Genomic DNA, 27,959 nt, shown 5'->3' on the forward strand with positions numbered 1-27,959 from the left:
TGCTAACAAATGTGCTTTATTGTACATTTTCCATGATCATTACGGATTTTGTTAAGCTGAAGGATTTTGTTGAACATTAAGGATTGTTTTTTTCTGAACTTGATTGATCAAAGTTCCATGTTCGGCTAGTTTTGGAGGTTTCGGTTCAACCTCAAGTCCCTGCCTAAGTGTGACCTTAAGGTAATACCCAGCAGCAGCAGCAGCAAGCACTGGCCCCAAGGGCTGCATCACCCTGCCAGCTCCAGCCTGGCCCTGGGCTTTGTCAGCAGCATGGGGGCAGGAGGGATGGGCTGGATCCTCACCCCATGTCACCAGCTGTGCCACCAGCCCACACCATCAGAGAAAAGACCCAGTGGAGCCCAATCCAGAGTCCAGTCACCAACCCTCCTTAAACCAAGAATCAGATTCTTTACCTTCCCTTCTATCTATTTCAATGACTGATCCTTAAAATTAAATATTTTAGATTCTTACAGAAATTTAAAAAAAAAATAACGATAAAACGGTGATTAAAATCACAGTCAATTTGCAATGCTTTCATTGAAAGTACCCAAGCAATCAGAAATAAAAAGATGTTAAGAATCAAAGCCTACTTTTCAGAAATGTCAATAATATTCCAGCGCAGCTTGCCCACTGACCTGTGACTCAGCAGGTCGCTCACAAGTATCAGTCTCACAAACCTAAGACTGGCCACGTTCCCAAAGCTGAAACACCACCGATGTCCACACAATTATGTCAGAAAAAAATTTGGCCCCAAACCTCCATCTGCATTCAGTGCAAAGAGCCAGGCAGCGACTGAAATCCAGGTTTTCAAAACATTGCACAGGTTTGGAAACAAACTGGTCCTTTCCTGTTCCCAAAGCATGGGGCAATGCATTGAGTCCTACCGACACATCTCCTGAATCATCCTTTCATGCACAAGCCTGAAGAAATAGTCTGTGTCCTTACATGAGAGAATTACTCATGAGATCATACCGAGCCCCCGTCTCCACGGTCCTGCCAGGAGCACCCAGCCCATGCTGCCTCCTACCCAGCCAGGTTCTGATACACTCACTCACGTTGGGTTGCATGGAAATAATCCACTTGCCTCCACCCAGGGCTGCTCTCCAAAACGAGGAAGGGTATCAGAAGCTGGAGCAGCACGGCTCAGTAGCTTTCACGGGGGGAGAGACATCTACCCACAGATGCTCGACACTTACAGGGCTGTGCAGGTAACAACCACCTGTGAGGGACAGCTGAAATTCTCTGGGAGAATCTGTGTAAGGGGGGGGGGAAGGATCTTCAGAGAAAATCAAAATCGGATGTTGTGGCACCGACTGGTATTGCTAAAAATAAAATTTAATCCAAGGGTCCCATGCAGTGTGGGCAGCCATGGGGTCTTCTTCCTGCGCACGCGCTGACGATTCCAGTGCCCAAGTCCTAAGTGAGTGAGTCCTTCCCCTGGGGTGGCTTTGTTCATATTTTATTCAGTGCACTAAAAGTGACATTTTCTACAGCTGGCAAGAGCGATGTGGCATTTTCTGCATGGATGTTAGCCCATGCAGGGAAGGTCCCCAGCTGGAAGATGCTCTTGGCCCACGTGTTCATAGCCAAGCTAAGAAGCAGAACTCCCATAAGATTCATGAGCAACCCCGTTCTTGCCTACAAAAGAAACACAAAAGCTACTGGTGAGTTTAGCCTGGACATTTACAGCATGTGAAGAATGAAGTTATTTGAATATAAACGTTATAAAAATGTAAGGTTTAATTGCCATTACTATTAACAACATTTTAAGTGGGCTTTCTTAAACCACTCTGCAGATGCTTATCAAGCTTTGATCCATCAAAAATATTAGCATCCATTTAGCCACAGGAATATGAGGTGGAACTAGGACTGAGCTTATAAGCTTTATTTCACTGAGTTGCGAAACTTCTGCACCCAGAAACCTCTGAAGTTGAGCTGCTGACAGTGGCAGGAGCAGGAGCATGGGCTGAGAGGTGCTGAGGACAATTAAAATCAGTTTTGCCATCACTTGGAGCCATGGCTCCAAATCTCACAGGCTCCTTTTATATCCCTGTGCCTTCCAACACTGCAGTATGAGATTTCTGTCTTTTCACATGTTGTACTGGTAACATGCCTGAAAGTTACTTTCTTCAACATTTCACTCTGATTGATTGTTTTCAGCATCTTGTATATCTAAAGCAACTTACCATATCCTTGACCATCAAGTGTCCAGAAGAAAATGCAATTGAGTTAGGAGGTGTTGAGACTGGCAGCATGAATGCGTAGGAGCATCCTATAGTCCCTGGTATCATTAAATAGAGGGGATTTACTTTCAGACGAATGGCCTTGAAAAACAGAAAGGAACAGAAATTGTATCTCGGGGATTAGGAGCGTAAGGCGGATATAATTAAAGGATGCAAGTAGTTAGTGCACTGTACAGAGCCATATCCCCCACTCTGTGACAGATAATAATGTATCTCACCAACAACATCTGAAGGATTATTATCCAGCAGTGTTCCCATTATGCCACAGGCCCTTGCTTTGTTGCTGCAAGAATTTCGAAGTGCCTAAAGCCCCCTCCAGGAGCAGGAGACCCGTACGGTGCCTGTCCCAGCCCAGCCACCATAAACCTGCCCTCTGAGCACTGGGCTGTCTTACCAGTTCAGCCAAGACAGGCAGGAAGATGATAATAGTGGCCGTGTTACTGGCAAACTCTGTGAATAAGGCGATGACAATCGTGATGAGGATGACTGCCACGGGTGGGGGTACGCCCTCCAAGGGGTGCAGGCGGCCTCCTATCCACACAGACAGGCCGGACTCCTGCAGAAGGGAGAGCACACAAGCTGCAGCGCGGGGCTCCTTTCCTCAGATCCTTTCATAGATCTGAAAATTGTGTACGACCTTCACCACCCACGCAACTGCAGTGTCTTCAGGGGATCTAACAGCAAACAGTCTGAAAGGAGTTGCAAGATTTGTTAACTGTTCCTTACTTATCTGCTGCGCGTTGTTGTAAGGGGGAGCTGAGAAACATGCCTTCAGCTGAGAAACACCTTTTTGGCATTGTGACACTGCAGGAGCAAAATTTCCCAGAGCCAAATGAGAGCCCCAAATGGCACCGTGACAAAATGCAGCTCTGCTGCCTCACCTCACAACCCTTCGCCATGGCAAAGCCTCCTCCGAGCAGCAGGATAATGTTCCAGGGCACGGTCTCCTGGGCCTTCCTCCACGTCAGCAAGGGCTGCATCTCCGTGTTCGGTGCTAGACGAAGAGAAAACCCCACATCAAGCACCCACCCAAAGAGGAGCACGTCCGTCACCATCTGACATCGACATCATCAGCCTGGCATCAGCACCAAAGCTCACTAACCATGAGTTGTTGTTGATTAAAACATGCATAAAAACATTCTCTTAAGCTAGACACTTAAAAGATCATTTAACTTAATATCAGAAAACAAGATCTTAACAAAAAGGAAGAGAAAGGAAATTCTAGCATTTGAGGTTTTATTTGAGGCTTCCTTGGAGAACTTCTAACATCGGGTTAATTTCCTTTCTGTAACAGGCACAAACATTGTCCTCAACAGACGGGAGTCCATGGAAGGAGGAAATTTTCTACCATTTGAATCATGAAGATGTTCCTAATTTTCCATTCGCCATTCAACTACCCTGGAGTTTTACAGCAAAGAACTCCCATCTCCCCTGCAGCCCATCTCTTAGTACATGATGAAGTGAGCTCTGCCATGTGGAAGGATGCACTAATGGGGCTGTAATTTTCTGTTGAACAAGGGCACAGCTATTTTACCCAGAGGAGGCCTGATTAAACATCTTCCTGCAGTCTGGACAACACAACAAATATCAGTGAGTGCCACAAGCCCGTCTGCTAGGGCAGGTCAACACTGATTTTTAACACACACAAACACACAGAGTATCATCTCTGACAGCAGCACGAGCAAGCGAGTCATTCCTGCAACAGGCAGCAGGGCAGTGACTGCTGAACCTCTGCTGGCACGTCAGACAACAGCCTCCATGTGTCCTAGCTGTGTCCCCAAGCCAGCGTGGCCCTGCAGGTGGCACAGTCCCAGGGTGGGACGTTACTGACCCCAGGCAAGGGCAGGGATCCTGCCCTGGGGGTCTCCTACTCACCTTTAAAGTCAAACCACCACCTGAAGGAAGGCTTTTGGGAAGGGAAGAAGAAGAGAATGATCACGATGGTGATTCCTGTAACTGCATCTGAGATAAACCTGTCCAAAAGCAGCAGAAACACTGGTAAGAAGCACAAGCCTGCAGAATTGCAAAGTTTAAGGGAACGGAGATTTACGAAGGAAGTTTACAAGTTTCCATCAGGTTTGAACAACACTTGTTCACAGTTCTTTTCTTTTTAATTCCCTGTAGAGCTATATTTCTAAGATGGGCTGTGAAGAACCCCATGCAAAAACTGCCCCAAAGCCCTGCAAATATATATAAAAAAAATAAAAAGACTAAATTCCCCCCCCCCCCAACAGCAATGCTCCAGCAGTTCTGCCCACGGAGCCGTGATCAGTCCATGAGGGGTTGCGAGGACAAATATCCCAGCTCCTCACAGGGAGCAGGAGGTGCAGAGCCTGGACCACCTAATTTATAAGAGCTCTTTGCAAAATGCTCAGACTGTAAGCTGAAAGCCAGGCTCCACCCAACAAAGAGCTTAAGCATGTGTTTGATTGTAAGGAGCTATTAACTGATGAGGAAAAGTCCATAACTACTTCATTCTATTAAGGAATCATTTGTTAAGCTGGGGCATTATATACAGAAACGAACAAACAAACAAAAAACTATGAAGGTCTCTTCTGCTTAGAAATAACAACACCCTCCCTGAGATTTAGCAATCCCCAAATTCTCTATCCCTTTGTCTTCCCAAGGTATGGATGTCACAGGGGAGATGAATGTGTAAAACAGATACGATAGCACATACAGTCAGCTCCTCACTCTCCAGACCTCCAGTGAAATCAGTGGATTGCATAAAGAATTCCACATAAATATGCAAATATATGTATAGACAGCATGTATTCCCCACACTCAAACCCCAGGGATGGCCTCAAACACACATATGGAAGAATTTGCAGTGCCAGCTTCCCAGTGGGCTTCGTATACCTCCTCCACAAGACAGAAACAATTAAGCTCACTCTGGAACTTGGGGCTCAATTTAATTTATTCCAGGAAACCTGAGTAACAGTGTTCAGCAATGCAACCAGAAACCCAAGAATCTCAGACTTGGAAATGCTGTTGAAAAATGTGGCAGTGGAATGAAAATAAGATCTTACCCTGGTGCAAACAAGCTCGCCCAGCCTGGAATGAATTTGGGGTCCCTTGAGAAAAGCATGATTGCAAACATGCAGAAGAAGAAGAAAATTGCCTGTTCTGCAAACCTAAAACAAAAGGAAATGTAGTTAAAATGTTGTGCTAATGGGGTGAGGCCAAGATAGGGCAAGTATCGAGTTCAGGCTGCAGCGGTTGGGTGACAAACTAGGCGGCTTCTCTAAAAATAACTACAGGGGAATACTGGAATAGGTTACAAATCTATTTACAGATGTTGGTATTTGCCAGCAGTGATCTCTTACTGGAAGATATCAAGGACAGGAAATATGGGCATCAGGAATGCCCAGAGCAGATGTCACAACATGCCTGCAAAATTGACCCTGTGGATGGGGCAGAGGGGAAGGGCCAAGCAGCTTCCCAAGGTCATTCCTCTCATCACTGCCCTCTGGGATGCTCCCAAGGCACGGATTGGGCTGATACTGACCAGCTAGGGGTGGTTTTACTCCAGTTCAAGCCATGTAAAAGGACAGCTAAGATTCAAATCATATATGAGACAGCAGGAACAACATTCCCCAAGGTCAAAACCTAAACAGTATCCCTTAGACACGTTGACTAATAGCAGGGGGATCTTTAAATGGCAGTATCATACTCTAAGCTAAGGTTTGATTCTAGTGTGGTCAAGATTTATCCAAGACAATGCCTTAAAACTCTGTATAAAACCTCTCAGAGCACAAGGAAGGGCATGTAAACTTGGGAAGAAGCCACTTGCACTGATTTGAAGTTACGGGGTTGCTAATCAAATTGGTCGAGCATGGCTTAATGGGCTTTCTCGCTCCTAGACCTCAAAGTGGGACTTTGATTCTTCAGAGACATTTTGCAGGCTGCTCGATAATGTACTGAATGGAACAACTAAACCAATTTCTTTCATTTACAGCACAGGCCCAACCAATTGTCTTTGAAGAACCACTCCATTTTCCACACAGCAGCAACAATTACAATGTCGATAGCACGACACAAACATCTCTGAATTCTCCCAGCATCACCGTGAGCATAAGAATATTATTTTACAGACGGAGAACCACAGACCTTTTGAGGTTAAGACCTACAGTTTCAAAAACCTTCACCAGCCCTGGTTGCCCAGAATATCAGTGGCTGGTTGGATATACCTATGCTTTGATTCTTGGAGATACCTAGCCTTTCCTTTTTCCCCCTTTTTGGGCATTTCTCCTAAGTCTAAAACTCTTATGCTTCTTTCTGGTGGCTTCCATCTATGACCCTAATCATTGCAACTTCAATGTTTCTTCCAGAAGACAAGACTTCTGATAAACTACAAGAAGAAGCTAAGTGTCATATTCTTTCTTCACATGACTCATAACGTTGAATGAGTTATTCAGAAAAAATGACCTACTGCATAAAATGGATTTAAATTGTTTCCATAGGCTTTCTTTGAGCATCTCTTAAGATTTCTTAAAGTATATCCACAATCTATATGATTTATATTTATTATATGATTCATCAGCCTCCTCAGCAAATACTTCCTGCCTTGCAGAACAGCTACAAACAGGAATGCACAAATCTCCAAAATTCAGCTTGTATTGGTTAGTTACATAAAGCAAACAGGATTGCTTTGGTTCCTGGAGCAGAAAAACTACAAACAGTAATTAAACAGCCCAGCATGAATCCACTCAATAATATGAACTTTGTTCTTGATAAGATTTGAGTACAAGCTGCTATTTGCTGTTATTCCTGTTAGTGAAAATGAAGAGGAGGGAGCATGCACAAAAGTAAAGTTCACTGCATCATGAATTGAGTAGAAATGTGTATTTCATTTTCTGCTTAAAAAAAAAAAAAAAAAAAAAAAAAACTTTCCCTCAGTTCACTCCCCTTCAGACAGGACATTTCCAACCCAGTTGATTTCTTTTTCATTTTGGTCCCAGCTTGATGACTCACTTTGTTGGGCCCAGTTTCTGATAGTCCTCCTTTATCACTTCTCTGGCACGGGCTTCTGCGTCCACTCTTATATTTGACTTTTTTGTTCTCCAGCCCCTGCCAAGAGACACAGTTACATCGTCAAATGTGCCCAACATCACTGGCACCATCGTGAAGGCTGCGTTTACTACTGCAGCATGTGCACGCTCAGTGAACCCCTTCAGTGCCTGCTCTGCAAGCTTCAAAAAGAAACTTCTTCCCAGAGGAACTCCCCGCGGCTGCACGTCTCTCCAGCTCTGTTTGGATTATCTTCAGCTCACCGAGAGTGGGAACAGCCTGGCAAACAGAGCCCCACGCCTCACAGGGTGCAGCTGGATGTGGATATTTCCTCCCAGTCATGACAAGACACAAGCATGCTGGTGGCCATGTCCATGTGCACAGATAGGGGAATTTGTACAGCCAGCAGCCCCAATGACACTGATAGTGAGCTTGGCTCATATTTTGAGGGCATGCTTTCTGATATATTAGGAGCCCAGCTCTGAATAGCAGTGGAAAAGCCCTGGTGTCACCTACGGAGCCTGTCCCCTGGCACCAGGAGCACACAGCTCAGCAGCACGCAGAAAAGTCTGCAGCAAGCTGGGCAGACAGCGGCTGGATGGGACACGGGGATGAAAATGCAGCAAAGCAAAGCACCTTAAGTACACTGACTGTTCAGCAGGACTGAGGAAGAAAGTCTGCTTTCATACAAAAGAAACCCCACAGAGGGTAGGAAGTTTTGTCTCATTTATATTCTACACTGTTTCCCCCAGCACAGGCTGTAATTGCCAAAAGAAAATCCCGGCAGTGCAGGATTTCATCATCTCTAGCAGATAACTACCCGGGCAGAACACTAGGCAGCGGGTGACACAGAAAATGAACCTGTCCCTTCACTCCTCATGCCACTTGCAATTTCCTGGGCAATCTCACGATGCTGCAGAGGCTCAACAAAAATGTGGGGAATTTCTCCATGGCCGGGAATGTTAATGTGCTCCTGGCTAAGCCTCTTAGCCTGGTATGCTGACCGCACACGCCGTTTGATCCTTTGGAGCATGTGCATACAAATGATATATTCATGTCTCACACTTCACCTCCCATCGTGTCCCATGCCTGAACTAGCCCTGCCTGTGACCTTGGTGAAACTACAAAACCCAATGTCCACACCAGCTGCATCCAACAGGCCCTGCAGTGCCTGAGCATGCTTCATTCCATCACCATTTCAATGGGAAATCATGGCCAGGTCTTCTGTACAAAAGAATTGTTGATCATCAGGAATTTCTGAACCTCAAATAGATGTACCTGTTTTTTTGAGTCTAGGAGGGTGCTACGAACAGCAGCTTCATCTTCACTCAATCAACCAACACCTCAGCCTTTTAATGTCTTTTGGATTTAAGCAAAGCCAGCCTGCTAGTGTAGCGGCGTCCCTCTGTCTGTACTTTTCTGCTCATACAGAAAGGCCAGCCACTCTTCCCAAGCTGTTGCAATCCCAGCAGCTGAGCGCCAGCAGACAGGCAGCTGTACTTGTGCGGCCTCACAGTGTCCCTCCCGAGGCACTTTGCCACTGGGGAATTCTGCTCCGCGCTGGCCACAGCTATCCCAATAAAGCCGGGCTCCATGCGGACAGAGAGGAGCCAAACAAAACAAAAAGCATCACGTTCTCCGAGCAGAAGAGACATTTCACATTTTGCCAGGGGGTTCGGCCAGCAGAATTACCTTCTCTCCCCTCACCTGCTCAGTTGTGCCATGGCTGTGCCCCAGCCCTTAGCACAGGATGCATGAATCCAGGCTCATGCAAGCCCTGGGCACATAGACGCAGAGCGGCTGGGAGCCAGCGGAGCATCCCCCGGCTGTGCATGAAGCCCCCCCAGCAATTTAAGGAGCGGCGTTTGTCATTTTCTAGCTTGCAACTTTCCCATTGATTTTTTTTCCTGCCTCTGAGACAATGTAAATATTTGGACACCTGTTCTCTTTTTTTTTTTTTTTTTTTTCCCTTGCTATTTGTGTTTGTAACTCAGAATAACAATTAAAGACTTTTCTATCTATTAGAAGTTCTGTATGGTCCCTGGAGGAAGCAGGACTAGGAGTTTGTTACTATCCCGTATGAGAGTGTACAGAGGGAAAAAGGGCTCCAAAATAATCTGTGCAGCACCACTGCAAGTGTTTTAAGCTCTGTACACTCAGGGTTGCATGCGTGCAGCAAAGGTTTACCAGTAAAACACGTTACTCTCAGTTATAGATTAACGCGTTGTTGTAAAACGAAGCCCTGTTATGAAGTAATCTGTTCCAAACCCAAGTTCCAGCCCTAGGAACAAATCCTAGCTCTTACGTTCCAGGAGATTTCTGTTACTAATTCCAGGGCAACCGAGATTTCACGCTGGTCTTCAAAGTCCGATCCTGCTTTCCCTCCTGCCAAAGCAGTTCTGCCACTGACTTACCCCAGCCCAGGTAAGGCAGTGAAACAACCTCAAATAATTGTGTTTCACTGAATGCACGTGTAACACACATTCTCTACATGTATTTCAGCCAGGTATGAGATTTCTGTAACCCTGTTCCATCTCAGCAAATGTCTACTGCATGCATTGAAATGCTTGAAACTGCCTGCAACCTGAGATGGTAGAGTGGGGACTTTTTAAGAAGCATTCAGCCCTAACCCTGATGCTTCCACGGGAGCCTATTTTAACAGCTAGCATCTACCTGAATGCCAGATCTCTAGGGGCTGATCCTGAGCAGGGTGACTTTGTATCACACAGCTATTTCAGTGTTATGTGGCAATGCCCATCTGCAGGGAATCTGCCTGGTCTGACTCTGGTGGGTTTATTCCAGTCTTCACCCATGTCTGCAGCCCAAAACTTTGCATGCAGTCACATTTGCAAACGGGTTTTGGTGAGAGCCATGAAAACACTACTGTTTCATTTGGTGTTCAGAGATTTTTGCTTCTTCAGTGTTTGCTGAGCAGCTGCACAGCCGTTTCCTCCTTTAACCCCTTCCCAAATCACCCCAGCCCCTTTCTGGACAGACCACAGCCACCATCGGGGCTGCATTCAACCCTTCCCCTAGCAGTCAGCTAGCGGCAATAAGTAGGCTGGGAGCAGAAAGCAGATGCTCTGAGTAGGAAAGATAAAAGACTCTCTTGTGACAGCAGTGCTCAGAAAATGCTTACAGAACTGGGAGCATTTTGCTGAAGACAACACACACACAGCTTCTTAAAAACAGAGGATTTGTTACACCACAAGCACCCTGAAGTTAGCGATGAAACCCTCCACTGTCAAGCAGATGATTGTGGGTGATATTGTTAGACTTAGTATGAGAATCATGACGAACATGTATTTCACAATGCTGGTGTAACCAGAGCAGTGTGTATGCGCAGGGAATATAAACATACCTCAGGTTGATTCCTCCATACAGGATGGAGATCCATAGCCATCCCACGAGAAGAAAAATCAGCATTAAAGGAAATGCAAACATAAACCAAGAACCAAAGTTCACCACATCACATTCTGGAAAATAACTAAGCAAATGGGGAAAAAATCAAGTTAATGCAAGAAGGGAAAACCACCCTTCAATTTAAGGGCAAACATCTGAAACCAACAGCAAAATACCCCACAAATTCACCAGTTTAAGAACATTCCCTTGTGTGCACAGCACCCATCTGGGCTCTAGCTGATTTGGGGAGCACAGGGGCAACCCCTGGGCTACCCAGCCAGGCACAGCTCACCTAGCCCAGCTGTGCAGGGAGAGACTTGAAAACCTCTCTCTGGATGGCTGATACTCTTCTACAACAATATTCTTCAACAGTCAGGATTAAGTAGTGCAATAGCTGCTGGAGGGTCTGAACATGAACTTCACCGGGATGTTGCACAAGCCTGGGAGAGCCTTAACATACTGCTTGTGGAGACCAGAATTAAGAAGCATCTGGAGGCTCTTAGGATGGCCCAACTCTATGCTCCTAGGAACACAGGAGGCATTTTTTATGCCTAGGAAAATAGGCCAGAAGCAGTGGGTTCCTTATTTTTCCTTTCTACCACACAGCAGCAGATATAATTGCTCACAGAACACTACTCAGCCCTTTTTATGACAACCCTTACGAGCCTAATTTTAAGCAGGTGGTCAAGTCCCATTAAACGCGGTGGGGTTAAGAGCAGCAGTGAGGTGATCCACACAGGCACTGAGAACCTGTTCAGCACTGCTCAGGCTGGTGCAACCACTCTCTGCCTTCATCCACTCACAAAGTTTCCTAAAACATTCTGGAAGGGCATGAATTTTCCAAGCTAGCTCTCGGCACAGAAGGGAATTTCCCACAGGGACAGAGATTACATCTCATCTGTGCAGGATTTACACTGGCAGACAGGCACGTCTCTCCAGGACAGCCTCCCATACCTCTTCAGCTGTCCCAAAAGGATGAGGTTTGGTGCGGTTCCTGTCAGCGTCGCCGTTCCCCCAATGCTGGCTGCGTAGGGGATTGAGATGAGGAAGCCCTTCCATATATTTGTTTTGTACTCTTCCTCCTTCTTTAAGTCTGAGAGCGCATCGCTGGCGACCTCCTTCTCCTCCGTCAGATCTTTGCTTTAAAACAGTCCAAAAGAGAATCTGGTGAAAGCCCTGGTTTAAACACAGCACGGCCGATACAGAGCCTGACAAGAAGGCAAACTCCCAGTTTTTAGAAAGCCAAGCTCACGCTGCCCTCTGGGACACCTGGGCAGCTCCGCATGGCAGGAGGGGGCTCGGAGAAGCACCAGGCGGGACCTGCAGGCGTGCAGAGCACCCTCAGTGCCTGAACGCTGCGTGTGCCTTGGCAAACCCCTAAGCCACTTGAAAAACTTGGCATAAAGTGCTCAAAGGAACACAAAAGGAAAATTTTGATAGCACCGAGAGGAAAGAAACTCCTATTCCTGAAGAGCTGTTTCTTTCCCATCGTTGTTATCAAAGCAGGACTGTCAGCACTGTATAAATCCTAGTGGTTTTACACCACTGGCTTTACACTTTTGATGCTCCTGGGAAAGCCAAGGAACTGTTTTCCAGCAGAAGACACCTCTGGTACTGCTCCAGGATAACTGGAAAATCCCTGCAGTGATGCGGATGTGTGGAAGGATGCTGGACACAGAGAGGAGGGGTTCTGTGGCCAGTCTATAGCGACTGGGAGCTGTGGTGCAATCAAAACATTTCAGTGATTGAATTTCAAATTCCTACATCTGGGTCTAGCTCAGGGGATAATGCTCTGTCTCAACTCTCTAATACAAACTTAATAGTTAACTTACTCCTCAGTACTTGCCAGAAACTGCATCTCAGTTGGTACAGTGTAAAGTTTATTCTGCTGTAAAGATGCTGAAAAAGAAAGATTAGGACTTTAAAACAGTTCAAAGCATCTAGAAAATCCTCCTCGACCCAAACAGCGGAAGGCAGCAAACTGCCCTTTACCGAGGAGGGAGCACACAAACGAAGGGGGAGCTCATGCCATGGTGACGGGGTCAGGAGCACCCGGAGGGGACAAACCAGCCTGGCTGCTGCTGCCACCGCTCCAGGCCTGCTGCAGCACCCCGCTTCTCCTCCAGCACCCAGAGGTGCTCCCTCCTGATGCTACTTCTGCTGCTGCTCAGACCCTGGGGTATTCCAGTGTGGGCAGGGGCGCCAGGGTGCCACATATCCACGTATGGGCTTGGGTTAGTTTTTTGGGGGGGGGAGTTAACCATAGCTTGTTAGTAGGAAGAAGAGCTGGGCCTGGTGTATCCCCAGGGCACATTTCCCGAGGCTGTGCAGGAGCGTTCAGTGCCTCGGAGTTCCTCCTTCCCCCTGGGAAGCTTGCGAAGTCACCATGCAGCTGTTTTTCCCTCTTTAATGGACAGTGTGGGACATATTTGGGAATTAGGCTTTGTACCGGGTCCCCCGACACCCACCTCGAGAGCAGAGAACCCTTCCCAAGCCCACGACCCCCTCCACAACTGGCCAGGCAGCTCCTCCCAAACCCCAACCTCAACACAAGTTTGGAGCTGCCACGGGGGGACTTGATGGTGCACACAGTCCTCAGGGACCCTCCTGCATATCTCATGGGCTTTGCCCCAGTATCCTTGTCACCAGCCACAGGGAAGGCAGCCAGGACTCAGCATCACTTGGGGAAAGGGTAAATCTTGACCAGAAGGACCCACATGCTCTTCAGCAGTAAATTGGGAGGTGTACATCACACTGCCACGCACATATGGGTGTGTGCTCCAGAGAGAACTCAGAAAGAGAAACCATAAGATAAACCAGAAATGCAATACAATCACTTTTTTCTTTTTTTTTTTTTTTTTTTTAACCTTATCTCATCTTAAACCTCGTAGCAGTTGTAGCTCTGGCTCATGGCATGACCACCTGAGGTTGGGAGCAGGGATATGCTACTAAACCCTATTTTCCATATCCTCTGTAGAACAGGAATGTTCAGGAGTTTCATCCACTGTTAGTCCAGGTCACTATGGGCTCTGTACCTGTCCTCAGGCTTTGCCTGTTTTTGGTGCATCCCTGCACCTCCCTGGGCCAGCCAACCACTGTCACCCACCACAGCCACCCTATCAGTTCCCAAACTTCCCTGCGCCCCTCCTCAGGCCAAAACCCAACCATCTGTGCCTGTCTGTGCCCCTGACACGGAAAGCAGTGCGCGGAGAGCAGCCACTGGTCAAAGTCTCCAGACTCGCACACGTGAGTGCCGAGGACAGCCCCCTCATTGTGGCTCAGTGAGCCAGGCCATTTTGCACTGTCATGTTTTACACATGGCTAATTTACCGAATCAGAGTTAATTGGCTTGGACGCACACATGCTGAGCTTTCATTCCAAGGGTGCTGCGTTAGAGGGTTGTAATTAGAAGAACATTAACCTGTGGCTGACTGTTGATCCCCCATCAGATTTAGCCCAAGGCCTCTCATCGCTGATGTCCCATTTAAGCCATAGACACATACATGTATTTCATTCCACTTTTTAACATTTTTCCAGTTTTCCCCTGTTAAGCCCAAACTCCTATCCCATCTGGCCAGGATCACCTGTGAGTTACCTCTCAAGGAAGGTCTACGAAAGGCAACCATGAGAAGGAAAGGCAGACTTTCTGCAGAACAATCATTTCCTATGAAACTCGTAAAAAGGGGCTGAAAATTTGTACAGGTCCGTAAGTCAGAAGAGGAAAAAACAAACAAACAAAAAAAGAACACTGAGCTGGGACCTGGCCTTGCATGGAGCAGCATGAGACAGATTCAGTGGCCATTTCACTCAAATACTTTGTATATCTTAGAGGCAGAAAGATTTATCCTAGAGCAGTTTGGCTTTAATTATATTTCTATTGCTCCTAAAAAAAATAAAAGACCCCCTCAAAATATTTCCACCCACTGGAGAAAAAAAAAAAAAAAAAAAGCCTGCTTGCTGGTGATCAGTTCGTAATCCCACCTTCACCTTGAATAACCAGAACCAGCCGAAATTTCAAATGCCAAAGCTCATCTGAATTCTTGTATCAGTAGCTAGTAATGTAAAAACGAGGAACAGATCTACTCCAAAGCTTAGCTGTCATGAACTCAAGCATGCAGATCTACTCATCTACAAAAATTTGTCCACATGGTTGAACGTGAGCATGGCTGATTGCAACCTGGAGGATCTCACCAGCAGAGAAATACTTGATCAGAGACATCACTGTATGTGTGCATGTGTATGGTTCCCCTGTATTTATTACAAGTCTCTACCTCAAAAGAAAAATACATCATCACACAATCACATCATAGTTGCAAAGCCTCATTTTATTCATTCTTCTACTTGCATCCCTCTCCCTTTGCTGGCTTCTCTCAGCACCCTAAGCATTTTGAGCTAGGGACATTAACTCTGTGCTTGCCAGTGTCTAGGAAAATGGGGGTCTTGTTTTTATATGTTCCTAGACTGCCCTCACAACTACACACTCAAATCAGGTCAGAGAATGGGGTCAAGAAGGTTAAAAGCAGGCTCACAGAACACAGTGCTTCCTCACAATAAGAAAACATAGCAAGAAGGTCAGTGGGGTTGATTTTACTACACGTGCATGGTCAAAAATTCATAAAGCAAATGTGATAAAGCAGCCTACAATGCAAACACCTCATGATTGCTAGACATTAATGATGAATTATTAGATCTTTAGTATTAGAGTATGCATATTTCAGTCCTCTTCTGAAGACTCATTTTCCTGCGTTAGGTCTCAGTGGAAACCCAAAAGCCATTGTTTTTAAATTGCAGAGACAGAAGAACATCTAATTAGTGTGGAAAAGAGAAGCCATGACTACTGATCGTACTATCAGCAATAACTGCAAAGGGGACTTCACTGCTTCATTTCCTTTTTTCTGTTTTTCGTCCCTGTCTGCCAGAATCCCAAACTCCTGAGAGGTGGTTGGAGGAAGGCTTGCTCTGACCGCATAGCCCTGACCAAGCCTGTCCAGCACCTGCTCACTCTCAACACCAAGTGACACCGAGCTGGATCAGGGGACATCATGCAGCACTTTATAAATATGTGTTCAGCCTGCTAGCCCTGCCTTTCATCCTCCCCTTCTCTCCCAGCTCAAGCTCCAGTTTCACAAGGGAGGAAATAGGAAAAAAGAAGAAATGACCTGTGCAGAAGCACGGGAAAGCCATGTGTGCTGCCACGGAGGGGCTGCAACCTTTGCCCATCCCTGCAGCACGGCAGCATTACACAGTACACAGCTGTAGGGGTAACTACAGCACCCCTCAGCCCTGGCCATCCTACAGCAAGGCACCTTACAAACCCCATCATCACCACATCCCAGTGGGCACGCAGAGCTGAACTTCAACTTGTGCCAGTCACAGGTCTGGGGACCACCATTTCTCATTTTTCCAGACATTTCCAACTCATAAGCATTGCCTCTGGCATGGCATACGGAAGGAGCAGGATAAGAGCGAGCTTTATGTCAATACCCTTCCACCACAGTAATTAAATAAATATTAAAATGGGACCAGCACTGGGGCATATTTGATGGCAGCAGGGCAGACCTCAGCTGGCTTATACTACTGCCCTGTCTCAATTACCTTGGATTTCTTCATGTTCCCTGTTCATATTCTTAGAGGTGTCCTTCTCCCCAAAGAGGCTTTTCAAAATTGCATTTGCAATCGGAAGCATCATAGCTGTGGAGGCAGTGTTACTTAACCACATGGACAGGAAGGACGTTGTCAACATCATCCCTAAAATTAACCTGGAAGAGAGAATAAAGAAAAAGCTGAATGTCTTGAGTTTGGCAAGTGTTAACACATTCTAGCTACAGGAAGAAAAGCTCATGTGTGGGGATATCATAAAATTAATAGGAAAAAGCAGTGTGTGATCAGGGCTGTGTCCCCCCATGGACACCCCCCAGTCCCCACAGTCACCTGGCTGGCTGCACTCCCACCAGCATCAGGACCCGGAGGGCGATCCTACGGTGCAAATTCCACTCCTCAATGGCTGAAGCCATGATTAAACCACTGAGAAAGAGGAAATTGGTGTCTAAAAAATACTGCGGGCAGACTTTGTTAGATGGGAGGATGCCCAGGAAGGGGAAGAGGACAATGGGCAGCAGGGCTGTCACAGCCAGGGGCAGCGCCTCTGTGCACCAGTACAGGGCCATCAGTAGGATCACGTAGAGGCATCGTCCTTCCTGCAAGAGAAACAGAGAGGAAAAGCAAGATGTGGTGTTAGAGAAATCTTCTCAGTTGGAGACACTGAGACAAGCAATACGCACCAGTCATTCCTTCAGGGATACTGTATTTCCCCCACATTGTTCCTATTAGGGGAACATGTTCCTCCCTAGATTGTGTAAGGGGTTACACATTCTCTGAAAGCACAGCAAAACCCAAATCCTCCTCAATTTCCTGAGCTTCCTATGTGCTGCAGTGTGGATGCAAGGAAGCTCTGGAGAGAAGGAGCTGCTCCTTCACATTGACTTGGGGTGCTAAAGCTCAGCATGCACTGCTGCTAGGGCAAGAGCTGCTAATATCCTTAGGTGTCCCCATACCTGACAGCTGCTATTCTCAATGTTTGTGCTTTCCCTCCAACTTCCACAGATCAGGCTTTGCATGCCTATGAGAAAACAGCTTTCAGAGACAGATGCATTGAGTCCCCCTGTTTGTAATAGGAGGCACACAGAAAAGCTTCTTTGACTGGATCAGGGTCTCCAGAGAGATCCGTTAGAAACCCTTCCAAGGCAACCCATCCCAATCCCTCAGGAAATCAATAAATCAAGCTCTCTGGTGCCATGCCACATCCTGAGCGTGGAGAGCTTGCCCCAGCCTGGTACCTCCCATGCCAAGGTTGGCGGACACCCAGCGCTCCCGATTCATTCATCCCCCCAGAGGCACAACCGGAGCAGAGCCACTTCTCCTGACATCCACAGCTTAAACCAGGAGCTATGGAAAGGAGTCAAGACAAGGAAAGGAGTCAGGACAACGGCCCCAACCTGAGGAGCAGAGCCCGGGGCAGCACCTGGGGGGTGGATGGAGCCTGACGCAAGGCGAGAAGCCGGAGCCATTGGCCGCAGTGGGGCTGAAGGGGCTTATTGTCAGTTGTGAGGCAGGGTGCCCACAGCGCTATAAATAACTGCCCAGAGCCGTTTGGAAGCCACAGAGCTATTTATTTCCCCGCTCTCTTCCAGCTTGTCGAACAGGTTGAATTGTTTCTCAAAGGCACCTCTGTGCCTCCTCCGCCCGGACCTTCCTCCCCTGCCCAAAGGGCTGAGGCTCTGCCGGGGGAGTCCAGCGCTGCTCCCAGGCTCTGTGTGAAGACTTTTGGGGAGAGCAGGGCCCAGATGAAGCTGCTGAGAGCACAGCAAGGTGTGAGCAGGTAGGGCTGAGCCAAAAGGCATCAGGCCACCTGCAAAATGCTCCCTTCGGCCCACTGGCACATACTGAGACACAACTGGGATTTGTCATCAAACACGTCTGAAAACTGGCAAGTGACAGAAGTTGTCGTTTGCCTCTAGCCTTCCAACTTCGTGTCTGACAAGTAATTTAGCTTGTAAAATTCAGGTGCCTCCATGCGTGTGGAAAAGACAATACCAAAGAGCCAAGAACAATTTGCTTCAATTACTGAATAGCTATCAAATACGTTAATCACAGGAGAGCTACCGCATCACATCAGGTTCCTAAGCCCTGTATTCAAAGACCACTTATAGTCCCAATTTTAGATCATGGTGCGCTGAAGTACTACACATAGTGAAGTAAAACCTCTCTGTTCCCAGAGCTCGGATCTGGCAGCCGGTGGCTCCCGTGAGCTCCTGACAGCTTTAGTTCCCCAAAACTTTGCTGTGCAGCCCAAAAAAAGCCAATACCACTAATTTCTGCAGAAGCAAAAATTCACACTTCAAATGTTTGCACACTAGATGAGTGATTTCATTCCCATGGCAACTAATAATTCCTCTTTGCTCTGGCTCTTTCTGTATACCAAAGAAATAGTTTTGCTCTCATTGAGTCATTTTCCATTCAGTCTCTAAAGGCCATAAAAATTATTTTTTTTCTCCCAATGGCAAAATGTTCTTCAGTTTTCTGCAAGGAAAATTGCACCAGCAAACTTCAGAACAAACAGTTTGCCTCTTACAGTGGTAGAGCGACTGCAAGTATTTAACAACACCTTGGTATAAGAGCAGATCAGTGAAGATTTCAATTGACTTCATTAAGCAGATGAAGTATGAATTAGAAAGGTAATTATGAACTAAGGGATATTTATTTTCTAGTGTATGGAAAATGTTCTGGGAAACATTGCAATGAAATACAGCATGAATCTAAAAACTAATCTTCATTGTAAGATGAAAAGCCAAGGGGTAAAACCGAAACTGGGCAGAGAACTGCTGTATGGAGAGCTTTACTGAAATTATGAAACCCATCAACATGACTAACCTATCATCAGCAAACCTCTTTAAACATAAAGCTGCAGTAATGTTTGTCAATCCTATTCTACCCCAAAAGAAGACAAACCGCACCTACGTTAAATAACTTTTCATTTAAAATAGGGCAATCATTGAAAAAGAAAGGAACAAGACCACTTCAGAATAACTCAGCTTTGGAGTAAGTGTTCCAAAGATTGAAAACGTAAAGTCATTCTTAAAATTGAACCAAACCCTGTTTGTTTGTTTGTTTTTCCCCAAAATATCTTACAAATGTTAATTACTGCCCCAGTACCCTGCAAGTTGCATTAGTATACCGCCAGCAAATGCTAACTGATGTCGGAAGAATGGTCTTTCATGGGGATGGTCACAGCTGCCCCCAGGAGCAATCCCACCATCATCTCCTATCCCTCATCCTTCGACCACTCTGCTGTGTCACTCCTTTCTACTCCTCTCACCTCCAGGCAACTTTGTTTTGTGCTTTGTTTGTTTGTTTGTTTGTTTGTTTGCTTCAAAATAAATCTATCAAAGGTCAGGGGGAAAAATGGTAGCAAATACAAACTTTTAAATGGGTCTTGTGATCGGGTTAATTTTATAACCATTTAATGATTTCCAAGAAAGTGCTCCGTGGCTCTGGACTAGAGCAGCTCTCCTTGCTGTTGCACAAGACCCTCAGGAGTGACCTCTGCCCCTCCAGACACAGATGCTGTCTTCGCTGCACTGAAGGCACCGGGGATTTTCCACGCTGGGAACCTGCTGAGCTCCAGCAGGGGCAATCTCCCACGGGCAGGCAGGCTCCTGGAGGGGAGACGGGGAGGTGAGGTGCCCTGGGGAAGAGAGGTTCTGGCAGGGTATGTGGGTCAGATGAGGAGAACCAGCTTGCCCAGGCATGGCACCAAGGCATAGGCATGCATGAGCCATCAGTCCCCACTACCAAGCTGAAGGGGACACGAGGAGCTTCTGCCAGACCTCGCTCTCTAGCAGGCCCAGTAAGATCCCAGACAGTCCAGTGCTCACAGAACCCTGCCAGATGGGCCCGGTGCTTGAAGAAGCCCTACCCTAAGGGTCAGACAAGCTTTGGGTTTGCTCCACCAACCTCTGCATGTGCATCCTCACAGTCTTATTGCCTCTTGTGGGCTCTCCCCAGCACCCGTCCTATGACCAGACAAATGAGGGGCCTACAGGTCCCTCCAGAACCCAATACCAACAGATATTTTGGCCAAAATCAGAGCTTTTCAAGCCCTATTGTCCCACTATCCTCACAAAGAAATATCCTATCAACGATACTCAGAAGTACACAGTGCAAAAAAGTACTGGTGGCTTTTAGCATCTTGCTGACAAACTGCCCTCAGTTTGCAACCCTGACAGCGTTACTGGCCATCTTGGCCACAGACTGTTCTCCAAGGGGATGGGTATTTGAATCTGATTTCTCCTAATACAGCTCCTGCAAACATTATGTAATCTGGACATAAAACAAGCCCTGTTTACCAGCATTCCTGCCAGTGGAGCTGTTTGGCTCTGGGTATTTGCAGAGTGGCTAGAAAGGGGCCATTAGCACAGGGGCATAAGGTCTTACAGCTAAAGTGAATGCTTGTGAAGATATTTTGCTCTGGAGTTACACCAAAAAGACAAAGCTTATAAAGCACTTAAACTTTTTGAAGTGTTTTGTAATTCTCATCTTTTTCTCTGCTTCACAAACAAGACAGCTGGAGCTCAAAGTGGGCAAATTGACCATGACCATGGGAATTCATGGCACAGGCATCTTCCAGAGAATCTTCCTTGCCTTAGAGGTCTGAGCCTCACACTTCCTCTTGGAGGCAGCAATAGGTCCTACAACTTCAAACACTGATGGACGTCAAAGCTAAAACAGCACCATATGAAGTAATCTCCATTTCAGCCTAATTTTAAAGATAGATCCAACATGTTTTCATAGAAAAAAAAAAAAAAAAGAAGAAGAAACATTTTCTGTGATGGTGAAACCACCGCAAGTTTAGTGAGCTGTTCCTACAGTTAATTAACCTCACTGTTAAAATTCTGTTGTGGTAACCTGAACATCATTCTCTGCATCTGGTTTTATGCTTTACCTTTATCCCTCAGCCTAGACCTCCCTTCCCCAAACTCTGCTCACCGTGGATGTGCTCTCATACCTGTGGGTTGTTTTTGTTTTGTTTGGTTTGGTTTGTTTGTTTTTTTTTTTTTTGAAAGAACTTGGCCAAGCTGCTGAGGTCTTTCACCATGTGGTGTGTTCTCCTGTCCTTTGCTCATGCTGATGCTTCTCCAGTTTGTCAAAGTTGCTTTGGAACTGTGGAAGCAGACTGGGAGGGCATTCTGGCAAAAGCCACGAGCTCAGAAAATAGCAGCCTGGTAGATTCTCACTGCACTTGCTTAACTTTCATGTCTCTGTGTACAAACACCACATTAATCCTCTCCTCCAAGCTGTGGGTACCCAGTCGTGTTCAACTAATTACGTGGTGTCATCTCAAGCAAATATTTTCATTTCCCTTTAGTCACTGTCATGATAGAAATATTTAATATGCTACGGTATTGTATTACAAGTCCAGAACAGAAATACTGTACTGAATACAGCTTTTTTCTGCATTATCCATCTAGCAACAGAGTATCCTGATTCAGATTTCTTTTGTGTCACACACTTGAAATACTGCTCATCATCTGCAACACCCTGCCCAGGGATTTCTTCGTCAATTCTTTCACATCCCTTTTCATGTCCTCTATGGTTCTTAGCTTCCAGTTAATATTAATTCTTGTCATCTGTCCTTTTCCCACCACGAGCATTGCTGCTTTCAGTTCCTCTGTGCCAGCTTGCTCTGAGCCAGGCTCGCCTTATCTCCATGCTGGTAAACGGTAGTGACCCAGCTGCCAGTTATCCCTCTTCTTCCCTCATTGAAGGTCTTCCTCTTACCTCTTTTAACTGATCATTACATTCATGAAATTGGCCTTTCTAAATCACCAAGTGTATATATAAAACAAAGACTGACTTTGTGCATGAAACATAAGCAGGCTGCAGTCACTATTTCACCTACCAGGCTGATCTCCTCAGCGCTGCCCCTGCCCACCTGTGCTCCTGCAGCACGGCACGCAGTGGGCATCGCTCCAGCCCGGAGTCCAGCTCCCTCTACCTCCCCACACACCATGCCCCACCACATCGCCTCCTTTAGCATCATCCATTCCTCCCCAGTGCCTTCCTTTGGAGATGGCTTTGTTCCTTGCTTTTGAGCGCAAGCAAAGCCATTTTTCTTCTGGAAGTTCCTGAAGTCTCCTTGTTCTCATCAGGAAGACTCATTACATCCAAGTCAATGTTAAATGGCTCTATGTCCACTGAGGAAGTCAAGCCTGTTTTCTGAAGGCACTGGGACCCATTCGCCTGCTCAGAGCTCCTTTTAGCAGATTTGGCTGCCTCAGCTGTTACCAAGCCAAGAGGCTGTAGACATTGAGTTCATTAGGAGCTGTTGGAACAAGCTCTTTGCACAGCTCATTAAAAGTGCCCCCCATGCCCCTTCCAGCAGAACAGTTCCTCCAGCCCCTCCTGCCCTGCCGAGCTTTTTGCAATCATTCACAGCTCCGCGAGCCGGGGGGTCGCCGGCACTTCCGCTCACAGGACAAAAATTTCAGCCATTTCAGCAGCCACCAGAGCGGGAGGTGACACGGACCCTTGTGCGGAGAGCCGGGTGCTGGGAAGCCACCCAGAGCCTTTCCCTGTGCTGTGCTATGTGACGGGCACAACCCATTTCCCACTGCTCCAGCCACGCTTTGGGGAGCACACCCAGAGGGCTAGGCAAACCTACTGGCAAAGCAGAAATTTCATTTCTCTATTCAGAAGAAAGGAGACTGCTTACAAAAGCACTGAGACAAGTTTCCTTCTACAAGACTGCAGCCTACAAAGGGCATCAAATACCAACAAGGGGTATTAATATCATGTCAGCACCAGCCCTGACGTTCTACCTCCAAAAGGACACGCGGGGCAATTTGGAGATCAACTGCTGTAGGGTGACAGCTGTTGAGGGCTTTAGGAGTAGCATGCAGGTGTGGATGCTGGAGTTCAGCAGCCATAAGTAAGGCCAGACCTGATGTATGATTTTTCCTCTAAGGATTTTGCTTCCAGGGAGAGGTCACCAAGGAGCAGGCTTCACTGGAAAGCCCACTGCACACAGGCCATGGGGTTTCGCCAGAAACACATCTGAGAAACCACATCCTACTTGTGGTTCTCCGTTATGCAAACTGTAGGTTGTGATTTCTTGGTCTCCAGAGACAAGTGAGATGCTGCCCTTGAAGCCAAACCTCAGGTGGCTTTTTAAGGCTCTGATCCCTCAAGTTCCCATAATTGCTGAGCATCTCAGTGGGGAGAAGGCAAATTCTGGCTTGATGTGAGATTTTAGCACCCACAGAGCAGGAAAGTACTGCAGAGATGCCCCTAAGACACCTTCTCTCATGAGGGAAGCCTCCTCCTGAGACTTGCAGGGGCTGAGCCTCACTGCTTCTCATCTCTGGGGTTTCTCTGACACCCTGCTGCACAGTGACTGTCCCAGCAGGACATGGGGCTCTCCAGCCCATCCAACCCTCCCATGATCCAGCTGTGCCAGGACTCAGCCTAAAGCTTGGTACAACAGCTCTGCCTCCCCCAGGTGCTCCTCCTGCCCCAGCCTCCTCTCTGTGGGTGCCCTGTCTTGGACAGTCTCCCAGTACCACCAGCAGCAGACCTTAACTTGAATGCCTTCTGGGATGGAGCTTGCTGAGTGCCCAAGGCAGCTCCGGTGACGTGGCTGCCCAGGACAGCTGAGGCTGGACTCCAGTCCCATGTCGGGACAAACCATGACCTGTGCGGTGCAGCTGGGGGCACACATCTCCCATCACACAGCAGGATAGCTTCCAAACCCCAGCAACACCCAACTCCCCACTTGCTGAGCCCTCACCTGCTCCTGCTCCCTGCCCCCCGTGTTGCCACGCTGCTGTTAGAAGTGTAAACCCTTCCCTTTGCTTCCCACTGCCCCTGCAGCTTGGCTGGAGCACAGCTCTGGATGGCTGAGCCTAATCCCATGTTGGTGCAACAGCAAACTTCCGCTCTTGCTGAACAAACGAGGGGCAATTTTGTGTTGAAACAGCAGGTGAGTCACTGCCCCCTGAATGCGACCCAGTGCAGCGGTCTGGTTACTCACAGCTGCAGGCTGAACGCAGGGACAACTTGGGGAGGGCGCAGCGGGGCTGGCCCTAAGCATCCCACTGCTTGAGCAGCCACGCTAGCAGCAGTGTCAGCGCTTTGACAGCAGTGATGCAGGGACTGGACAGACTCACGGCTAACTGTGGCACACGTGGCGCTCACGGGCACCCGAGCACAGATCGCTATCATCAGTGGGCATTCAGTAAGGCCATGCCCTCTCCTTCCCTGCCCTGCTGCTCCTTCAGCTTTGTAGCTGGAAGCAGCTGCACTTTTCCATCTCCAGTCTGCCCTTAATGCAGCCGATCAGCCTGGGCTGTGCGAGCACTTCTTTCTCCGCAGGGCACAGGGAGGAGCGCGCCCCCAGCGCTGCACGGCTGGAGTTGGGGCAGGCAGTCCTGTTACACCAGCAGAGGGTTTTTTTTCCTTTCTTTCCCAAACATCCTAATCCCTACAGTCGCTCCATCAGTATACTTTTCCACAACTGAAATGGGCATCGGAGGCAGGGCTTTCCCTCAGCACAGTGCCAGGTTCATCTGTGATGAATTACTCCCGTGATTAACCACTGCCTGGCTCAGACGTGAACCTGTGCAGGGTGCACAGCACATCTCCTCGCCCTATAACCACAGCTCCAGAGTTTACAAGTGCCAGAGTCAAACAGGGAAACATTAAATATCATTGAAGTCACTTGTTCAGCTGCAGTAAATGAATGTACAAACAAGTATGAGCTACTTATGACTCTGAAAGGGGATGAAGTACCTGTTATGCAATGTGCTTTTTGCTCTGAGGCAAACATTCAATATATTCCTATTAACAACTCATCCAAATAATGCAAATTAGAAAGAAAAAAAAATGAGATTACATCCAAAGAAGGGTTTTCTCTTTTAATATATTGTGTTATTAATAAAGCAATGGTCATAGTATTATTATTTTTTTTTTAATTCAGGTGACTTATTTTGCTATCTTGAGTATGAAGGTTTCACTGACAAGCACTAAGCCAGCAGAAGTAAATGTCACCTCCGTGTCCTTACAGCATCTGAATCACTCTGTAATCACTACGTGCTGAACATCGCTTATTTTCTGATATAAACAATGTCACTCTCAAATGGATCTGAGTCAGAATACATGGGTGAAATCCTGAGCCTACTGAAGTCAGCGGCACAAAATTTCCCAGTGACTTCAGAGCCCCATGGACGTCCACCCAAGGATGCTCCTGGTGCAGGACAGCTATGTTGTACGGGACAGCTGCAAAACCTTCCCTCTCCAGCTTTGCCATAGACGCTACTTGACGTGCAGCCCATCTCACACACCAAAGCCCAAACTGATTTACTCCACATCTATGGAACAGCACAATCACCACACTCGCAAAGCTTTTTCAGACACATCCTCTCCCCAGGAGCCTCCCGGAGCAGTGTGAAGCACCTGCAGCCCCACTGCCTTCCCAGCGCCCCAGCACAACCCCGCTGCCCACCGCTCTCACCCGGTCCCTCTGGCAGTGCAGGGGATGGGGTGGCAGGGCCAAGTGGCACCACTGTCCCTGCACACAGGGGCTCGCCCCCAGCCCAGCTCTGCATGCAGCTCGCTGCAGGACACTGGCTGCAACCCAGCTTCGTGCCTCAGTTTCCCCAGCGCTTCTTTCAGAGCCACTGATAGAAACCAGAACAAGGCAGCCGGGCATTGGCAAGAAGTTGCAGTTAGCGCCACTCGGTTTGAGAACCATGGGCTGCTTGCACCTTCCCAGCGCCTACACAAGCAACAAAAACACAGTTCACTTGATCTACCCCCTCTTTCCACTAAAAGATTACCACAACCCCAAGATGCCTCCTCCGCTTTCACCCTAAGGAGCTGTGGTGGTTTTTAGGCTTCGGGGTCCCTTTCCTCCATGGGCAAACCCTACAGGGGTCCCTGGCGAGGGTCAGGGGCTGCGGCAGGAGGGCAGCGAGCTGCGAGCTGGGCCCCTGCGTGTCCCCAGCCCCAAGCTTCGCACTTTGTGTCCCCAGTGCTGAGCTCCACACTGCGTGTCCCCAGCCCCTATCTCCATACACCACTCTGCACCCGATGTCAGCGCACCCCATTTGTGCTCCCGGCCCGCGGTTTTGGTGGCCCCCAAACTGCAGCCCCCTCCTCGCAGCCCCCCACGGCACGTTCCTCTGCTCGGTGCCCCCGAGGGGCCATGCCCTGCTCGGTGCCCTCACCCCACATCCCCAAACGCGCACCCCCGAGGCGATGGCACCCCCCGGCAGGCGAGCTCCATCCCCACCCCGTGCCCACCCCCTGCGCCCCAAAACCGGTGCCCCCACCCCCTGCCCTCCCCCGGGCGGTCCTTCGGGCACCCCCCGGCTGTGCCGGGTACCTTGGGGGGCAGGCTGAGCAGCACGGGCACCAGGGCCAGGGGGGCGCACAGCAGCACCAGCACCCTCCGCACGCTCCACACCTTCTTCACCAGCGCCCCCAGCGCCGCCATCCCGCGCCCCGCGCCCCGCGCCCCGCTCCGCCGCTTTATCCCGGCCCGGAGGGGAGGGAGGAGGAGGAGGAGGAGAGGGGGGGGATGAAGGCGGCCGCCCCGCCCGCCGGGAGGGGCACCCAGCGCCCTGCCCGCCCCGCTACAGCACCCTGCTGCAGCGCCCCGCTATGCTATAGCGCCCTGCCCGCCCCACTGCGCTGCCCCCTATAACACCCAGCCCACCTGTAACACTACAGCACCCTGCCCACCGCACCATACTGCCCTGCTATAGTGCCCACCCTGCCACAGCACCCCACTATAGTGCCCTGACCACCCCACTGCAGCACCCCGCTGTAGTGCCCACCCTGCCGCAGTGCCCCAATATAGAGCCCCACAACACTACGGCACCCTGACCACCCCACCATACTGCCCTGCTATAGTGCCCTGCCTGTCCTGCAACACTCTAGCACCCTGGCCACCCTACCTCACTGCCCCACTATAGTGTCCACCCTGCCACAGTACCCCACCCTGCCATATAGTGCCCTGCTCAACCCTGCAACACCACAGCGCCCTGACCACCCCATTGCACAGCCCCATTATAGCACCCTGACCACCCCACTATAGCACCCTATAGCACCTGCCCTGCAAAACTCCAGCACCCTGACCACACCACCACAGTGCCCCTTTATAGCGCCCACCCCCTCCCAGACACCTATGGCCACATCACGCCCTCCCAGTCCCCCTTCCCAGCCAAAGCCTCCTGCACCTTTTGCACAGCCCCGTTCCCATGTGCAGCAGCTCCGGATGGGGCACGGCAGTGGACGTGTCACATATGGGACCAGAGCCCCTGACACCTACAAAAAGGCACCCAGACCTGGAGGTTTGGCTACCTGTTTTCTGACATTTCTCCCCCCCCCCCCCCCCCATGGTCAGAAATTATACACAAATTCACGTCACTAAAAAAGTCAAAAGCATCAGAAAAACAGGGAGCTGGGACTGCTTTTGACAATTCAGTTTGAATAGGGACTCAGATGTTGGATGTGTTGTTTGCAAGGCCATGTGAAACACTTTTTTTTTTTTGTTAAAAATGAGTGAACAGAAGCCAACAAAAGGCCAGTGGTGCAGAACAGGACAGGACCATAGGAAATACTGGAAAAGCAGGAGGCAAAGTCTTGACGCACGCCAAGTGTGAGCCTCAGAAATCAAGTGAGAGGCATATGACTAAGCCCTTAAAGTAATTGGGCCAAAGTCACACAGCAAGGATGCTTCAATTG

The 27,959-nt window shown here is 48.4% G+C and overlaps 1 protein-coding gene across 1 annotated transcript; it reads right to left on the reverse strand.

Annotated features, from left to right (window-relative positions):
- SLC13A3 (solute carrier family 13 member 3) lies at positions 1-26,734 on the reverse strand. The gene is made up of 13 exons (XM_084537543.1): positions 26,596-26,734; positions 16,587-16,852; positions 16,251-16,414; positions 12,488-12,554; positions 11,610-11,795; positions 10,615-10,740; positions 7,218-7,313; positions 5,273-5,377; positions 4,119-4,216; positions 3,125-3,237; positions 2,638-2,799; positions 2,187-2,324; positions 1-1,638 (listed from the first exon to the last, which is right to left on the reverse strand). Exons 1-13 carry the CDS (start codon positions 26,704-26,706, stop codon positions 1,453-1,455), a joined length of 1,818 nt encoding a protein of 605 aa, XP_084393669.1. The 5' UTR covers positions 26,707-26,734; the 3' UTR covers positions 1-1,452.
- Between the last annotated feature and the right edge of the window lie 1,225 nt (positions 26,735-27,959).

Source organism: Aythya ferina (assembly GCF_964211825.1).
Source record: "Aythya ferina genome assembly, chromosome: 16".
NCBI lineage: Eukaryota > Metazoa > Chordata > Aves > Anseriformes > Anatidae > Aythya > Aythya ferina.

Coding starts and splice junctions, on each gene's coding strand:
- SLC13A3 (XM_084537543.1), bottom strand. CDS start 26,706: ATGGCGGCGCTGGGGGCGCTGGTGAAGAAGGTGTGGAGCGTGCGGAGG. Junction 5,378..7,217: donor CAGAAACTGGGCCCAACAAA/GTGAGTCATCAA, acceptor CTTTTGTTTTAG/GTTTGCAGAACAGGCAATTT. Junction 1,639..2,186: donor ACTTGATGGTCAAGGATATG/GTAAGTTGCTTT, acceptor TTTCTTTTGTAG/GCAAGAACGGGGTTGCTCAT.